The sequence below is a fragment of the Hippocampus bargibanti genome, linkage group LG13 (genome assembly GCF_051943395.1).
Source record: "Hippocampus bargibanti isolate YZ-2025 linkage group LG13, ASM5194339v1, whole genome shotgun sequence".
NCBI classification, from domain to species: Eukaryota; Metazoa; Chordata; class Actinopteri; order Syngnathiformes; family Syngnathidae; genus Hippocampus; species Hippocampus bargibanti.
The window spans coordinates 6,109,000-6,128,499 of record NC_142746.1 but is presented as its reverse complement, the minus strand read 5'-3'; the positions used below and the strand labels follow the sequence as shown (position 1 = coordinate 6,128,499).

At 39.7% G+C, this 19,500-nt stretch overlaps 1 protein-coding gene across 10 annotated transcripts in view; it reads right to left on the bottom strand.

Moving 5' to 3' along the window:
* rims1a (regulating synaptic membrane exocytosis 1a) overlaps window positions 1-19,500 on the bottom strand; it is a 78,246-nt gene that overhangs the window by 40,625 nt on the left and 18,121 nt on the right. For 8 of the 10 annotated variants that reach the window (XM_089011669.1, XM_089011671.1, XM_089011668.1 and 5 more), the window contains exons 4-9: window positions 16,649-16,660; window positions 6,947-7,215; window positions 5,584-6,272; window positions 1,747-1,787; window positions 1,114-1,233; window positions 886-985 (exon numbers count right to left, since the gene is read on the bottom strand). In XM_089011669.1, the coding sequence (XP_088867795.1) occupies window positions 886-985; window positions 1,114-1,233; window positions 1,747-1,787; window positions 5,584-6,272; window positions 6,947-7,215; window positions 16,649-16,660 (1,231 nt within the window). The remainder of the gene's footprint in view (window positions 1-885; window positions 986-1,113; window positions 1,234-1,746; window positions 1,788-5,583; window positions 6,273-6,946; window positions 7,216-16,648; window positions 16,661-19,500) is intronic. The other 2 variants (XM_089011670.1, XM_089011672.1) reach the window with 2 other exon arrangements.

Below are 19,500 nucleotides of genomic sequence, written 5' to 3'. Positions count from 1 at the left end.
TAAGCGAGCTGAGATAGGCTCCCGTGACCCTGTGACCCTTGTGAGGAGAAGCAGCTAAGAGAATTGATGGATGGGTGGATGCAGTTTCCTTTTGAAATTGTGCCGAAGACAGATGGTGTTTTGAGCGATTTTGTCGGCTTCTCTGAACCTAATGTTAATTGTTCATAAATTGTTCACTAAATGATGAAATGATTATGAAAACGCAAAGTTTCTTGCAATTGTACATTGGGGAGAATTGTCCATAACCACACAATTCACAAAGAGGTAGATCTCGCTGCATATTTGCTTGCGATTCAGGGACGCTTCTTTCATAACCAATCATGGCACCCACCTGTTCGCAGTTAACCTGTTCACCGATTTGGACGTTCCAAACAGGTGGTTGATGAGCATTCTCTAATTTGTCAGTCTTTTTTACCAACTGTGCCAGCTTTTTTAGAACATAATGCAGCCATAAAATTGTACATTTATAAAAGTTTTATCAGTTTGAACATTCTTATTCTTTTCCTTTTGGCTTTTCCCTTCAAAGGGTCGCCACAGCAAATCAGTGTCCTCCATCTTCAGAGGTTTGATCCGCATGTTTGTTTTGGCCAAGCTTTTACGTCGGATGCTTTTCCTGACACAACCCTCTATCCAGGCTTGTGACCGGCACAAGAAGACTTATGTCCCTTTGTGGCTACAGAACAAACAACTCGCTCAGTAAAAGGCGTTTGAACATTAAATATCTTATGTTTGTCCTGTATTCCAGGACAACTAATCCTATTTGGTGTTTATATTTGTTGAATACAATCTTGCAACCCCATTAGAATTTGGGTCGGAAATAAAGTCCTGAGGACATAATAGTTTGCGGTATTTCAATATTTTTGAGGACTCAACCGTTCTATGTACCTGCTCTCAGATGACCAACCACATCAGCCAGGCTGCCCTTCTTGACCTTTGTGATGAAGGCACCTAATCTCCCTGACTCTGTTACTCTACCTCCAACCACCTAAAAAGAGAAGTAGGCATGCCATGACAAACACAAAACATCCAAAGGCCCTTTGTGGAGGCCCATGAAGGCATATCTTTTATTTATTTGCATGTGCATATGCAGTAATTGTATGTTTGCATCCTGACCTTTAATCCCAGCATAGCCCCAGCTTCTTTCGGCATGGTTGTGCTCCTCTTACTCAGAGTGATCCTGCCAATCAAATGGTCACCCTCCTTGGATGGTTGCCACGTTACAGGATGCTCCAACAAAAAAAACAAAAGAAAAGGGTTGATTAGACTTAGAACGGTGTTATGCTACATAAGGTAACACAAAAATGGTTTAAAAAGTAACAAAAAGCAATATGACAAAGATAGAAAAACACACTGATTGATTTCTAATACATTAGAAAGAGAGAGAGTAGTAGTAGTAGAATTACACAAAATGCACATTTTTATTTTAAACTTGAAATAAATTATTTGCACACGGCTCGTGTTGTCTTTCAAAAGTAAATAAAAATGAATTGTATCTCTACTGAGAGTGATGTATTGACCACTGTGATCATGAGATATTTTTTTTTACAATGTCTTGAATCTAATATGTAATCCCTCCCAATGATTACTGGAGATTTTAGTAAGAGGCTGAATGAAAAAGTAAAAGAAACTCTGAAACTCTTATTATTTTTATGATTGCCTTTAATGTTTTATCTCTAGCACTTAGTTGCAGCTGCAGTTGTTATACTATTTCAAAAATAATGCTGAAGTGAGTATAGAAATACTTACATGCCACACGGTGGGATCATGAGGGTAGCATTCCCAGTCTCCTGTAAAAAGTTGAAAATTGATAAAGTGATGACACATTTGCAAATTTGACAGCAGTCGACAGGCCTACTTTACTGGGTGAAACTAATATAAAAGCAATTACTAGGTCAAATTTCCCCATTGTCGCACGATTAAAGGCTTTCTGATTCTGATTAAGTCATTCTTGCCGATTGGGAAGACATAAGGACACACTAGTCAAATAAAACATCAAACATTGAACCAGCACAATCAAACAGCTAGTTCACAGGTGTCAAAGTCAATGCCAAGGGGCCAAATCTGGCCCGCCACATCGTTTTATTTGGCTTGTGAAAGCAAATCAAGCATGCCAATTGTAATGATGCTTACTAAAGTCTGAACCAAGATTTCAAATTATCCCATGTAAACCACAATAACAGTCTGTATTGTTGACTTCAAATTTGAAGACTAGTTATTCAATTATTTGTTGTGCGCTCTATATGTAATATGTGTCACCACCAATGTGTTGTTTGATACTTAATTTAGAGGTGTTGTTGTGGTGACCCCTCAAGGATAACCAAATAACTGAAAAGAGGAGCACTTGCATTTGATACTTGCATGCATGGACCTCAGCAAGTTTATTTCTGTTTCCGCAACGTCAAGTGTGGCATACTTTAGATGTTGATACAAATGAGAAATGATACTCAAAGGATTGCCCATATAAAGACTACTTCTGTCAAATTCCATTGATCCATTCTATTTCACTGATCTGTTGTCAGGTCACGGGGACAAAATCTTTAGCAGGGATGCCCAGACTTCACTCTTGCCATCCACTTCTCCCAGCTCTTCTCATGGAATTGGATTGGATTGGATTGGATTGGATATGCCTTTATTCGTCTCACAGTGGAGAAATTTACATTTCACAGCAGCAAAGTGATGAAAGGAATGAAAGTAGAAAAAAAATACATGAGCTGCTGGAAAGGCAGCCATTCCAAGGTCTTCTCAGGGCAACCAGGAGACATAGTCTCTCCTGCATGTCCTGCGTCATTCCGTCATATGCCCGGAATACCACGCCAGGTGGATGACCAGCTTGCATCCCATTCAGACACCTGAGCCACCTCATTTGGCTCCACTGGAGGTGGAGGAGAGGCAGATCAACTGCCTCCCAAATGTCTGAGTTTTTGATGTAATCTCTAAGGGAGAACTCGGCCACTGTCATTTCATCCGCTCTCAATCGTTTCAGTCACGACGCACCCAATTATATCTGTGAAAAGTCCAGCAAAATGTTAACTGAAAGAAAAACCCACCCTTCTGCACAAAAAAGGCCCACGAGTCTGCACAGGCCAACTGCCTGTCATTCATGTCTTTGTTGCTTGTTCAAGGAAACTAAAATTATGAAATGTGTGGGGATCACATGTCAATATGTATGAAAATAGAGATCATATTATCACTGTTAGGGTATCTTTCCAGGTTCCCAAAACTTTCCCATATCTAACACCGATTCAAGTATTCGTGATTATTTCTGTCAATTGGCATGAGAGGCTCTGAAGAAAATACACAGGTAGTTTTTTTTTTCTTCCATTCTTCTTCTTTTCCTTTCGGCTTTTCCCTTCAAGGGGTCGCCACAGCAAATCAGTGTCCTCCATCTTTAGAAGTTTGATCCGCATGTTTGTTTTGGCCAAGCTTTTACGTCGGATGCCCTTCCTGACACAACCCTCTGTATTTATCCAGGCTTGGGACCGGCACAAGAAAACTTATGTCCCTTTGTGGCTATTGAATACTGTATTTCAGATTGATGAAAAATACGATTAAGAGATTCTTACAGCTGCATTGCTGTACACATGTGCAGGTAGATGTTGGTGAGATTTGTCCAGCACTTCAATACCATTGTTATGACATCAAGTAAAATAAGAGTAAAACAGGACCAAGCATTGCTAGGAGCAGGCAGCCAATGAGGAGAATGGGTTGTGACAACTTATAATGGCATTATGTAATCTTAAAACACATGATGTTCTCAGTTTCATAACTTAAGCATGTATGTAATTACGTGCAGTGTTGGGCCACGTGGTTCAGAATGTAATGTTTCCAGTCAGATGGATTTAAATTCCATATTGTAAAATAACAGATCAGAGACGACAAAGAGTTTACAGCTGACACACCCAACTCACATCTTCAATCGGATTTATTCTGTATTGCATTGTCCACAAAGAAACATAAATAAGAGAACGTAGCCTGTCTGGGATCATTTTGAGGAGATCTCTCCTAATAAGATACACATTATAATAACTTTCTTTCTATCTTTCTTTTCTATCTATGTGTGCCATGTGATTAAATGGCAACATCTTCAGGCTGTACCCTGTCTAGTGCCCGAGAACAGCTGAGATAGCATGTGCATGACCCTTGTGAGGATTAGAAAATATATTGAGGAATTGACATGGTTTCATTTCGTGCAATTGCTGCTCGATATTCAGCATTGAGCTCTAAGTTCGAAAGAATGCTTCGGAGTGAAGGTCCCACCCTAATTAGAAATAACAACGTTCGACCGTAAACAGCCTTGCCTTCTCAAGCTTAAGGACAGAGTATGCTATGTGAGGCCATACAATGTCAACACTGGAATCAAACGGGGTCAAATGGGCTCGCCGTAAACACACAAAAGTAAGCATCCAAAAGTACAGTTTCAGTGCAGCTGTCACCACCAACTCACTCCATTCAGACCAAGCTGACAACAATATAATATGACACTTAGCAAAGCATTTAGACACACACGAAAAACAAGCACAGTTTACACACACTTATTAGCATAGACACTGGACAGTATGACAGTCAGGCTGCTGGCTTTGGCTTGAAGAATACATTGGGTATACAAATCCAGCAGATATGGAAACCACTGCAGTGCTACTAAATGCACGACAGACAAACAAATACTGTTTCTGTGCAGATTGAATATGTGACACGATCATAGTACTTCAGCATCCATCCATCTATCCATTAATCTACAGGTGTCAAATTCAAATTCTGGGCCAAGTGGAGTTATGTATGTTGCGGGACTGTTTAGTAGTAGTAAAAAAGAGGCACTTGTCTGCCTATTGATAGCAACTGTTCATTCCTGTTTCATGGGTGGAGCAACCATCTTAAAGGCAACATCATGAAAATGTTGCAGCAGCCACACATATTGTACAGAAGCCCATGAAAGCAAATCAAGCATGTCAGCTCCCATGATGCTTGCTGGGGTCTGAATCAAAATTTAAAATTGTCATATCCAAACCATAAAATTATTTGAACAAGCCATTAGTCTTGGCTTATGATCCCAAAATGAGTTGCTCATGGTGTATGTATGAGGTGGTTAAACGTTGATTTGGTTTTACAAAATTCACAGTCATAATGCCCCCCCGAAGAAAAAATATAATGACAATGTGTTCCATGACAAAAAAGAGTTTGACAACCCTGATGTACGTAATATATAATAACGTACATACTGTACCGCCAATTAAATGTGGACATCTCAAAACTGCATGATATGGCCCCTTTAAGATCAATTTAATGGAGTGTAGCTTGTCATTGAGTTCGATCAAATAAATTGTGCAAGAATTTTCTATCCTGTATCTTAGTTGGCCACCAAAGCTTCAGGAATTTTAGCAAGAAGTAATGAAAAAGGTGTCCATATACTGTGACTCCAATATTATAATTACTTTTTATTTTCTGATAATGTTGTCATTTCAGTCATAGATGTGGTCCTACCTCAGGGTGTCACACAAATGGCTGTCCAGATTACGTGACACTCCTCTGACTCTGACATATATTTCATGTAATGGATGTAAAAAAGCAAAGATTAAGAAGCCTCACCTCTCTCGCTCACACTTTCAATCTCAGCATCGTCACAGCTGCTGTATTCAGGTGTGGTCCCTCCTTCCTCTTCTGAGCTGCTGACACTGGTCTGTCTCTTGCCTCCAGCACCTAGCCCTCGCTTCGATTTATAGGGTCTGGGTGGTGGTGGGCGCAAAGATTCTGATTGATCTGAGCTAAGTGAATCGTTGCGCAGCATGCTGTCAGCCTTGTTCCTTTTGGTTCGTCTCACCACATGCCCTGGATCAGGGGCTGATCCAGTCCCTAAACTCAGAGCTTCTTGGAGTTGAGAGGGGTGGTCTTGTTGCACAGCGGTGTGTTCACACAGTCCAGCGACAGTCCTCTTTCCAGACACTAATCCATCCCTCACCTCCCTCATAATTCCTGTTGCACTGCCTTGTCCTGGAACATTATGTCCAGGGACTCCTGAGGTGACTTGTCCTTTTTGATGAGGGGGGCCACCGCCATGACCAATGTGCTGGTAGCCCCCGTCTTGTGTTCGTTTAAAACCACCACTTCCTCCGACTGGATCAATCTCCAAAGAACGTCCTTTCGTGAGCCGCCGGCTTTCCCGATGCTCCCTGGATTCACCCCGGAGATCCCGGTCCATAGAAACCTGGGTCTGCAGCATGGGTTGGACTGACCTGCGCTCTCCCCGAACAGTTCCTCCACTGCCTTTTCCATTTCTCCTAGTGGAAAAAATACATTAGTGGAGACCAAGAGATTAAAACCACGTACACAAATGCATTTTTTTTGTATGTGGGTATACTCTCTTATTTCTTCAGTCATTATCTGAACCATTTTAGCCTCATTAAGGTTGTGGGGCTGCTGGATTCGATTATCTCTTTTGGCTGTTTCCGGCGGATCACGGAAAAGCCCAAAATATCCTCAACCACGACTTTGAAATGCACAGAAACAAATGCAATTTGATTATGGCTAGATATGTTGTTCTTTTGACTTCAAGATGGTGACGTGAGAGTAGCTGCCCTCCCAGCAGGTGGTGTATTTTGTTTTTCTATTTCTATCGTTCATTCCTTTCATCTTATTTTCTGTGAAATGTAAATATCTACACTGCAAGACTAATAAAGGTAAATCCAATCAATCCAATATCGGGAATGCAAGATGGCAGATCTATCATGGAAAATGAACAATTTTCAATTGCTGTTTAACAGTTTTTGTTCTTTAGCTATTTCAACAGAAGTATATCATATGTGGTGCAGATCATGTAGCAATATGCGCTAATCCTAATAGACTTGCTGGCGTAATGGAGTTACAAAGTTGCAGCAGACAACAGTTGGCTGACAAAATGTGTAAATGGTGCAATTGCGTTGTTGGTTTTATATGCAGTTGGTTGGAAACATACCTTTCTCTTGGTGGTTCACTTCGTGACCGGATGTCTATTCCAGCCGTGCTCCCAGGTGCACTGGCCGGGTTGGGGTGCAAGGATGTTGTAGAGCCTGAAGGGGCTTGGGAGTGGGATCGAAGCTTTTTTTCACCAAGGGGTTGGCACACAGATGGCTCACTGATGGCTGAACCCAGACAAGTGGGCTTTCCTGATGGACCGGTGAACCATTCACCTGGCTTCGTCAGTATTTCCTGTTGTTTTCTACAGTTATTACACACCCAGATGACCTATGAAAATAATCAAAATCAGGGATTACACACAAATAGTGACTTGATATTTGTTTAATATATTCAACAACTGAACTGTGACTATACAACCGATCACAAAACCTTTAGTTTCTCTAAATCATGAGTGTCAAACTCAAGCCCAGGAGGCTAATGCGAGCTGCCACATCATGTTATGTGGGCTATGAAAGCAAATCATGTGTCAATTTGCATAATCCTTGCTAAAATCCGCCTCAAATGTCAAATCGCTATGTGTGATAAATAACATTGAGATTTTGCTAAAAGATTGTTTCCCAGTTTACTCTCATTTGAATAATGAATGATTGAACAAACGATGGCAGTTGACTTGGATGATTTCAAAACTTGTAATCCATCAATTGCTGTGTACATGTAATTATACGATACAATCATTGGACATTTTTTTAATTCATTGTCCAAAGGAAGATGTAACTCCAAAGTGGCCCATGACAAAAAATGAGTTTGACACCCTTCCTTTAAAAGACAAAGAGGAAATGTAATATTGCACTCCTGGAGATCGGCTGATGAGAGAACATGACCAATATCAGGAAGCAATTGAGCTGCAACAGTTTAGTTAGTTTTGTCAACCCACAATGGCTAAAGGAGGAGAAATGGATTTGGTTGGAGATTCATTGATAAAGCCATTTTCAAGATGGACTTTTCAAGAAATCATTAAGAAAGGTCGGTCAGTTATTTTGTGGCTAATGGTACCCTCTAGTGGACATGTAGTAAATCACACCACACTTTTTTTCAGTATGGATTGATTCAGACATACACCTATTGAAGGCCTCACAATTAAATCCACGGCCCGCCACTGCATTTTTGGTATGTAAAAGGAATCTGGATTACCTGCAGAAAACACACACATAGCACATATGCACATAGGTGTAGCATGCATAGTCCACACAGTTCAGGATGTACTCAGCCTACTGCCCAAAGACAGCTGGAAGAGGCTCAAATATGCCAGCGACCCCCCATAATGAGAAGCAGTTCAGATAATGGATCTATGTATGGATTGATTTGTCAGAAGCCCCTCCCAATAAATGAGCTTTTATCTGGGGATTTATGCAACAGGAAGGCCATGCAAGGCTGTAGAAGGGTGCTTTTATTGTAACACAAAAAGTGCATGGCTTGTTAAATTGCACAAGATAGCTGCTAATGATTCAAGAGCATTGAGAGAGTTTGCAGATTTTCACATGGGTTGTTCAGGGGCAGTGAAAGCTTTATGGTTGTGAGGAAAATTAAAAAAATATTGAACAAAATGTCTGTTGTTGGAGAGTTGTGTCAATCTGACAATTGTCCAAGCTTTTTCAATTTTAATACATGAATGCCTAAGGAAATAAGGCAGCCATAGTTGATTGTAATCCAATGCCCCCCTGCTTTTCCTTCTAATGATAAATATGAAACCAACTCGCAAAAAATCAACAAAGAGAGGCAAAACACTCAATACAAGCACTCGAATAAAGGCCTTTAACTCAGCAACATTGTATGATAATCTAAGTCACCTTCTTTGGGTTCCAGGAATAAAGCACAAAGTGCTACTAAATGCTCACTCTTTGGTGACAAAAGTGCATTTATTCATGAACATTGTTTATGCTTTGGATGCTTAGAAAAGGGGCACATCATTAAATACTGTAAAAGGCGATATATCTAAATCTCCTGTGGTGGACATCAACCCACTTACATGCATCAAGAAAATAAAACCCACGTGATTAACAATTATCAATTTGTCCCGGGCTCTGTTTTGTGCTTCTGTGCTTTAATCAACTTGCATACAGTTTGACCTACAGCAATAAATTGCCGGATGAAATATGTCAGCTTTGAGGGTCTGTTATGGGCATGTTTCATTGACATTGTGCAGTGCAGACCACATATTCAACACAACAAATGGTGACAGATCAATAACTATTTATTAGTCACAGCAATGTTAGTTGATACTGACGAAGTATATGTGATTCCATCCTGGAATAGGTATGATGAATCATTGTTTAAAAGAGGAAGTTCTGCACGAAAGCCCTGCAGCATGAGCGCAATTGTAGTCATGAGCCTGAGTATATATCAGATTCACTGACGGAGGAAGTGTGGCTGGCCATGAACTACAAACACACAGAAGATGAAGGAGGAGGAGGACGAGAGAGATGGGAGGTTAGAGTCAGTCCGTCTTCTCCAGCCACCGGGGTTCTCATTACTCCTGAACACTCCCCGATGACAATTTAAAGAGAGCTAAAATAAAACACACTTCCTTCTGCCACACCCACCACCTCTCTCTCTCACCCGCTTCTCTTTCACTTCTACCTCTTTCAGATTGCTTTTGATTAAAGCTACAAAAGCCAAGGAGAAAACAGCTTTACACCGACGCCGCAGCTATATTTATCCTGCCAAACAGCCCAGCACCACCAGGGAGAGAAGGAAAATGTATTCAAACACACACGCACACACACACACACACACACACACACACACACACACACACACACACACACACACACACACACACACACACACACACACACACACACACACACACACACACACACACACACACACACACACACACACACACACACACACACACACACACACACACACACACACACACGCACGCCCACATGCATAAAAATATGTGCATGTGGGACATGTTATCTTTGTTGAAAACACCCTGCATGTGATTTATGACCTCTGTCTGTCAGGATGTAATATTTGTAATTTTCAATTACCCAGGACATGATTGGGAATTAATTCGTTTTAACAAACATTCAGTGAACCAAGTTCATTAAAGGTGTATGTTCCAGAAAAAAAATAAAAATAATAATAATAATATATATATATATATATATATATATATATATATATATATATATATATATATATATATATATATATATATATATATATATGTTTTATATTATATTATTATTATTATTTTTTTTTTTTTTCTGGAACATACACCTTTAATGAACTTGGTTCACTGAATGTTTGTTAAAACGAATTAATTCCCAATCATGTACTGAAACATGTATTCACTATATTATTGTTGTAATGATTCATTGCCTGTCATATATGAGTGTACAAGATGGAGTTATTTGGAAGGGGGCAACTTGGTTACGGCCTCAAATGGGCGACTTGTCTGCAGAGTGCGAACTACTGATAAGGGACATTGCTCACATGCAATGTCTCTGTCTTACTAAACATACACTGTGTGTTATCAGACGGCAACATTGTGTGTCATCAAATGCCTGCGAACCCAATAAGTAAAGGAATTGTTGAATTAGTGATTGAGAACTTGTACCGAGCAAATAAAGTTCTCCTCTTTATTGCTTTAAATTTAATAAATGGATGGATGACAAGTCAGAAAAGCTCTTTGCTGTATGATATTAAACTATGCATTGTTTGTTGTGATATCTCATTAATGTGATATCTCATTAATGTGTTACAAAACATTGTTTTGACTTCGGTAATTTTCATTTAAATTAAGTTATTCTATACACTATTGTAAAAAGCCAACAAATGATGGAATGTGAACCAAAACCTCTGCTGACTTCCTGTGAAGTGACACATGAGCCACTCAATGCCTTCTATTCCTCATTGTTAAATTGATTTGTACAATGAAAGCATTTCAGATTTTTCTGGTAGCATTTGAGGGGTAACTATTTGCACATGTAATAAGTTCAGGAGTAATTGGCAGAAGGACTGAAGTGATCAGTGAGAATGATCTGATCTTCCATTTTCTTGAAGTTGTTTTTGGGGTACTGGTGACCAAGAGCTGAATTCAACTGACTTTTGAAAAATAGGAGTTAAAGGAACATATTCTGTAAATGACCACAAACCAAGAAGAATGTCCATCTAAAACTGGAAGCAGGTTTTGGGGATGTGGGATGAATCCACGGTCCAAACTCCAAAATGAGAGCCAGAATCCTTTGACAGTGATGTTTTGTGCTTCTTCAGGTATGTGTGGTTATGGTGTGTCACTATAAAAATATTTTGAAGTGAGCATTTCACACAACCAATGACCAGTGCTAGAGACATGGATACCATAATCCTGAATATTAGATTACATCAATGGTGAGGCACAAGCGAGTAACGTCTGCAGTAATCGCAAATAGAAACACATACTATACTTGAAAATATGGTGACAACATCAAATACATGTACATACACTGGAAACAATGAGCATATGTGGTTTGTGAAACACACATGCACACACATGCACACACATGCATGCACGCGCGCCCAACAAGGCTGAAACAACTGCAGCAGCAGCAGCGGGTCACATCACTGTAGTAAGATTCCCCTGAGATCACTTTGTGAGTGAAGGCGAATAGCTACTCCATAGATGGAAACTAGGACACAAAACCCATGTGTGTTTGTTTGCCGTCCTGCAGCATCTGTGCCTTTGTGCACCCATATGTGGGTTTATGTGTTCGCGTGTGTGTGTGTGTGTGTGTGTGTGTGTGTGTGTGTGTGTGTGTGTGTGTGTGTGTGTGTGTGTGTGTGTAAGTAAGTGTGTGCATGTGTACGTGGTAAAGGGGGTCTGCACCGATAGACAATATGTTCACCATCGCTCATTTGTACTATATATGAACGTGGTGCATATTTCCTGCAAGAAATTGCAATTTTTAAGATGTAATTCTGGTTTAAATTTAAACAGAATTGTACCAAATATTTTCCAAATTATTGTGATTATTCATGCATGTATATGAAATAAGATAGAGTGTATATAATGCATATAAATAAAAAATCACCAAAATTGAATGAGCAAGTTGAATTTCAGTATGCAAAAACAACCACATACATTAAGACGGAAGATGGGTAGATGGATGGATTGATTGAGTGATCAATCACGAGGGTCTGAGGAGAGCTGGAAAACTCCACACAGGGAGGCCGGGACAGGTCTTGAACTCACGACCTCTGTTCTGTGAAGCCGGCGTGCTAACCACTCAACAACCGGGACACCACAGCTGATATCATATGCTTTATTTTTATTCATTAGAGCACGGGTGTCAAACTCATTTCACATCGTGGGCCACATATGGCCTCAGTAGATATAAAATTATACCATATAACCAAATAACCAAATATCATTCCCTCAATACTAAAAGTTGTTGAAAACCGTTAGGTTAGAATATTACAAGCTAATATTAGCATTAACAGTTACATTTAATCCTTTAACAATTTTGAACGGAATTAAATATTTTAAACCTACTATTTTAAAGTTTACTTTGATCAATATTTAATATGGCTAAATACATGTATCTATTTCCTTCAAAATACACCAAGCATAAATGTTTCCCACGCATTTCTGTAAAAAATATGACATGGTTCATTTTTCATTGAAAATTCTACACTCATCTACTTTTCTGTGTTTGGATAATGGCATTTTGGCTAATGAGGGTGTTGAAACCGCGGTTGAAAAAAAAGACTGCTGTTTTCTTCTACAACCTACGTTGATTGAAACAGTACCACTCTGACTCTAGTGGACAATCCTTGAATTGCTTCTCATTAAAAATAGCAATTTCATTTCGTTTTTGCATGTTTTTCCACTTTTAAATTATCTTGCGGGCCTGATCAAAACTCATTGAGGGCCGGTTCTGCCACGTATGTTTGACACCCCTCCTTTAGAGGATCAATTCTTTTTGACACTTCTTGCCACCCTGCTTGCCTGCATATGGGTTCGATACTTATCATTTTTATCGGAAATCGAGAAAAATATATTGATTTTGTCTTTGGTGTATTGTTAAAGTCCGATTATCAACTTCTACCCACCTGATTGGCAACCTCTGTCCCAAAGACTGCTGGTAAATCCGCATTACAAACATTGTTCTTTTTGCCATTTTCTTTAATTGTATTATTTTGTTTGAAAAGAAAATTATCAAGTAAATGCGTGTTGACAAAAAAAATTAAGAGACTTTCAAAAAAATATATATCAAGTTGCTGATTGTGTGGCGGGCCGGTAGTCGAGTGGTTAGCATGATTTCCCAGTGCAGAGGTCATGAGTTCAAATCCCGCTCCGGCCTCTGTATGTGGAGTTTTCAGTTTTTCCCCAGGCCTGCTTGGGTTTTCTGTGGGCGCTCCAGTTTGTTCCCACATTCCAAAAGCTTGCATGGCAGGCTGATTGAACACTCTAAATTGCCCCTCGGTATGAGTGTTTGCGCAAATTGTTGTTTGTGTCTGTCTGTGTGTCCTGTGATTGGCTGGACACCGGTTAAGGGTTTCCTTCACCCGCATACTCCAACAAGACAGAAGGTTCCAGCATCCTCCGCAACCCTAGTGAGGATAAAGCGGTTCGGAAAATGTGTCAAATGTCTTTCTCACTTCAGACATTTGCTGCCTTCTGGAAAGCAAACCATAACTATTCATTTCCCCTGTTTTGCACCTCACATATGTCATTGCAGGTTTTAATCTCGCAGTATAACGTACAGCAATTTTGTGACAAAGTATGAACGGTTAAACTGAGAGTTTCTTTTACCTATAGTCACAATCCATCTCTTACTGTATTGATTGCCACTGTCAAGAACCCCATCCAATGTGCACTCAAGCAGACATATTGCCAATTAACACTGCTAGACGACATTTGCTCCAAATGCCTCTGATCAAGACAAACCCCACAAAACAGTTCCCATTCATCAGGTGAGAGAAAAAAAATCCACATTTGGTCAAAAGAAAATAGGGAGGTGGAGGACAGCATACAGGAAGTAGGAGTAGCCAATGACAGCAGCATGTGAATGTAGGCGTCTATAAATCCTGAGCTACGGATGAAAGACTGCCACAAAAGAGATTAGTGTCCACGACAGCTAATGAGGTACTACATCAGCACACCACAGCTATTCCGCAACACTAAACACACACAGACACACTTTACTGTACTCATGTACAGTACACATTTACAGACACTGATCGCTAATACACAGCCACACAGTACAGTAATGTGGAAGTCAAACTAATCATTTCTATGAATGCTGTACATCAGATGCTTTACACATAAATGAACAGTGTTGCCACAGTTATTACGAAAATGCATCAACTCCTTCAATAATTTCATGATTTGAAGAGCAGCAAACTTAGATTTCAGGTTATTTCACAGTTATGGTTAGGAGATACAGTACCTAGAACACTACCTGAAATAAGGGCAGCCACTTTTCACAAAAAAAAAGAATTGATGTATTTTTTTCTGGACTGTAAATGGCTTCACAATATAGCAATAATAATGCACCATGAAGAAAAAAACAGTTTTATTTTGTCCTCTGTCTAGGAATTGATATTCAACAGCACATTTTTTGAAACATCTATGTTGTTATTTTGTGGTCCAAAACATTAATTTATTCACCAGTAAAACTTTGAAAGGTATTAGTAAATTTGAAAGGTATCATCTGGCCAGGAAGGTCCATTTTTCATTACTAAGTTATATATTTATTTATTTGTATTTTTTAAATTGCATATAATATTAGCTTGGATTTCTAATTAAGTATTTGAATTTGCTTTGGATATTTTTCTTAATCATTTAAAATAATTTAATAGAAATGTGTAATATGGCCACAGCCCGTCTGTCGTCCTTCCATGTCTTGGTGGGAGTAACTTGAGGGTCCAAAGACTACTTGTCCATTCAAAATCATTGTAAATGCATTGTTAAAAATGCCAAAAATTCAGGGCACTTGAATGTTAAAAAGAGTGCTATTTGGAAATGCACAGAGAATTCTGGAAATTTAAATTTCCTCGGGTTGTTTGTACGTATTCTAATCCGTCTACATTCTATTAATTTATTCATTTCCGGTCTGCTTCATCCTCACAAGGGTTGCGGGGGCTTCTGGAGGCTAGCCCAGTTGTCGTCGGGTAGTAAGTGTGGGACACCCTGAATCTGTTTCCAGCCAATCGCATGCAACACAGAAACGACCAATCATTTGTGCTCACACCAGGGACAATTTAGAGTGTTCAATAAGCCTGCTAGGCATGCTTTTGGAATGTGAGAGGAAAAGGAGGGACCCGGAGAAAACCCACACGGTTCTGGGGAGAACATGAAAACTCTAGTTAGGATTGAACCCACGGCCTCTGCACTGTGAGATCGACGCGCTCACCACTGGTATAATGGTACAGTATAACAGTATAACAGTATATATCTAGTCATTTTTTAATGGGCACTACACAGGGAGGTCAAACTGTATGTTTTTCTGTGTAGATGAGTATTGCTGCAATGATATGGCAGTGGACAGCAAGAAGGATGACCCTCTTAAAACCAGTCAATGAGAGATGCACATGGAGGCGGACACAATTCGTGAGACTGGTAATCAATAGTCATCATGAGCTGCTTTGACATGACCAGGAGATGGCCAGGCTTTTACTACTGCTTTACTCCTGTTTTGTACTGTGACACAAAGCAGCACATCAAGACTGAGTTGGATCAATATACATTTGCAATACATTTTTGCGGGTATTTAATAACACAGTGCTGTCATCACTCGATTCATTTCTGTCAACCAAAGAAGTTCGTCCTCCAAAGTTTTTTAGAGTAAGGTCATTTATTTACATAACCTTTGGAAACCAATTCAACAGGTCAGCATTGTAGCAGTCATAGGGGCGTAGTAAAGTTGGGTCATTCATGTTTCAGTGGTTTTGTGAACAGAGGGTTGACACCTGATGAAAAAAGACATTGAATTTCCTATCTAAAACTGTAGGCTTTACTGTTAAGGTAAAGCCTCTTTCACATAGAAACATTAACTTTTTAAAGTGAATGGCCGATGGATCCTCTTTGCCAATGTTTAGAATCTGCATTCCTACTTCTGATCTCAACTTAAACACATTCATTTCATGAACAGTGGAAAGCCGAGTGGTTGCCATCTTTTCAATGCGGACACTCATAATTTCTTTCTTTCTTTCAGTGTCAATTTCATGACATGTATTTAAAAAATAGCCAGTGTCTTAGGGGCCCAGTGTATGCAGTATGGGTCTCTGTTAGTTCTGGGCCTCATATTGGACACTTTTTAAATAATCAGGACAATAAGAATTCTGGCTGCAATGAGTTGACATTCAGTGATTTCCATAAAAAATAAAAACAATCTGTAATATTTAGCAACTCTGTGTTATTCATTTAAAAAAGGCTTGATTTACTTTGTTACAGAGATGTCTAACTACTACAAACACCCCCCCCCCACACACACACACATAGATACAAATAGATTCTGATTCCAACTTCAATGCTGTCAGCCAAAGATGTAAATATTAACGACTGCACTAAATGCACAAGAATTCCTCTGCATTTAAATGACAACCAGGGTTGACCGCAGCTGTTGTGATGACAACCATAACAAAAAAATGTGAAAAAGGATGAAGTGCTCTGAACAACACAAAGATAACAAGAAAAGTGATATAACTTGATATTTTACGCAGATATGCATGTGTTTCTTCCAATAAAAAAGTTAGTACTCACCACTTTGTCCTCCTTCAGCCCAGTCAAGCAATACATGCATTGTGAAAAAAGGGAGAAATATAGTCAGAGCACAATCTGAAATCAGGGAGATTTAACAGAATGCAACACAGAGAAAGTTGGATTCTGATTTTTTTAAATGTGTGTTTTATGTTTTCAGAAAGACTTAGCATTTTAAACAGACAACAAAATACAGTACAAGTCACTTTAGTGGTTTGGGGAAGATAATAAGCCTGACCAATACACAACTGAAATGCATGTGACGGTGAATTTTTCCCTCAATGAATAAAACTGTCACCAGCCACCCACCCAATCCAACCACTTGGGACCCCATAGCAGGCAATAATTAGAGTCGACTTTTGGGTGTGTGTTTAAGTCTGAGTGGCATCATTAAATGCCACATGAGGAGCATATGGGAGGGATCGAGAGGACACACCACTTATTTCAGTGAATGTTGTAACGCCTTTACTAACACACACACACACACACACAAACACACACACACACACACACACACACACACACACACACACACACACACACGCACACACACGCACACACCTCCCCTACTGTGTGTGTTTATAGGGCACCTTTGCACCCCTTTGGAGACCTAGGCCGAGTGGGAGACTACCCCCTCCGTCAAAAGCTCAGTGTAATGCCCAATTAACCTTTAGCAGCCTCTGCCTGGGTCGCATAGTGAATTGACACTGTGGTGAGATCACACGTAAACAAACAGTATCACTAAATCAAATATATTATAGCATATAAGCTCATACACAGTACATGTTATGGGACCTGGGTGAGTTTGGGTGGGTTGACGTTGTGATGGAGGAAAGATTTGATGTGTTTGCTGCACTATGTTGTTAGCAATTTTTTATCAGTAGTTTTATTCATTAATATATTCTAAATAAAGGTAAACTTCACTGAAAATTAATAACATTGTAAATGTTATGAGTTTTTGTAACGCTGCTGATCAAAACATGCGCTCGCTGGCCACTTCTTTGGGAGAGTCGAATGAATGCCAATTAAATTGTCAGAAATAAGAGTACATACTGGAGTTAGTTCAAGGAAAAACATGTTTCACTTATATCCATGAAAAATGAGTTGTGGCATTGTTGTGGCCTTAACCATATTGTTTTCTTAATTTTGCTGTGGAACACTATGAGTATGTTTCGAATTTGGCAATTTTTGTGGTGTTCACACTCAGTCACTCCAATGGCTAAATAATTTTAATCCCTTTATCTTAACCAATCTTTTAATTATTTGGCAAGAATCTGGTTTCACTATGTTGATGGCAACAGAGAGAGAGGCATATCGAGAAAGATGTGGTAGAGGTACAGCCAACATTTATCGAGCTATCTCATACAAGGAGTTGCCTCAAATAGAAGTTAATTGCTTTCCAGACTGGCAGATAATAATACATACTGACACAAGTAAATTGCCGTTTTCCACAGGGCAATTAATTACATATACACTGAGACTTCAGCTTACGAACTTAATTGGTTCCAAGACAGAGTTTGTAAGCCAAAAAGTGTGTATCACCAAAAAAATTACCCATAGGAAACCATTAAAATGGGAATAATCCGTTCCCGGGTTTGCATAAAATATACTTTTCAACTAAATAAGCCTTGAAACTACACACAACATGCCTTATTCTATGTATAATACATGTCCTATTGTATTGTTATGAAAGAAATACACTGCATAGTATAATAAAGTCACTTTATTTACATTTGTGATGGTCATTGATGGCTCTTAATTGACACCTGTTGCTTTCTGACTTGTAAGGTCTTACGAAACTGAGGCATCACATTATCATTTATCATGAACTCCTGAATGGCCTGCTTCTGCTTGTCCTCTTGAAGGCAAATCAAATTCTCTGTGTTGATGACCTCATTATGGTCAGCAACAAGGTCCGCAATGTCATCTGCATCCACTTCGAGTCCCGTAGGTGCTGGCAGAGATGTTATTACAAAAAAAGGCGCGAGTCTGATGATTCCACGGACGCGGAATAAAACGCGACAAAAGAAGGCGGGCGAGGCGAATAAAATGGCACACTCGCGATCGGAAACCGGAAAGCAACAAACTTACGCAATCGCGTAAGTTTGCCAATCACCTCGTTTGCCAATCACCTCGTGCAAAGCAAACTGTTGGACTTGCCAGCACAAGAAACAGTGAGGCGCTTTCGTCGTAATCATGTCACTGGTGAGGTGACAGCGACTTGTTGAAATGAAATGAAATTGAAGTGTCGCGAGCGGCGGCCCCGCCCCAGCTGTCAACTCGCATGTTACAATTTCGGTGTCATTCACGTGAAAGCGTGTTCCTCAATGATCTCCTTCTTCTCCTCGGCTGAACACGAACCTGTGGTGTTTTTTTTCGGTCCCATAATAGTAAAATTATCTGCAAAAAGCTCATCGGAGGCGATCGACGTGTGAATTCAGAGAGAGGGGATGTGGAAAGCTGGGCCGGCTCGAGTGCAGTTCGGTCGTGTGCTTCCGCCGAAGATCCGAAGATCACTCCGCCAGCCGTGGTGGGTGTGTATCGTAAAAAGTAGTGCGTATTTCAAGGTTTAATTTTCATAAATTTGACGTTCGTAAGACGAAAAGTTCGTAAGATAAGGTGTTCGTAAGATGAGGTCTCACTGTATCTTACATTTACAAAATGGAAACAATAACCTGTTTGTTTCTTTTACACATGAACTTTCAAGAGTATTTTTTGGGATTAATGGCTTCCAGGAAATCTTGTGTCAGTCTTGTGTCACTTCATAAAATGTATGTATCTTTTGTTTTTTGTTAGTTTTTGTCACATGGCAGAAAAGAAAATCATTTTGGCATTGTTTGACTGATTCGTTTGAG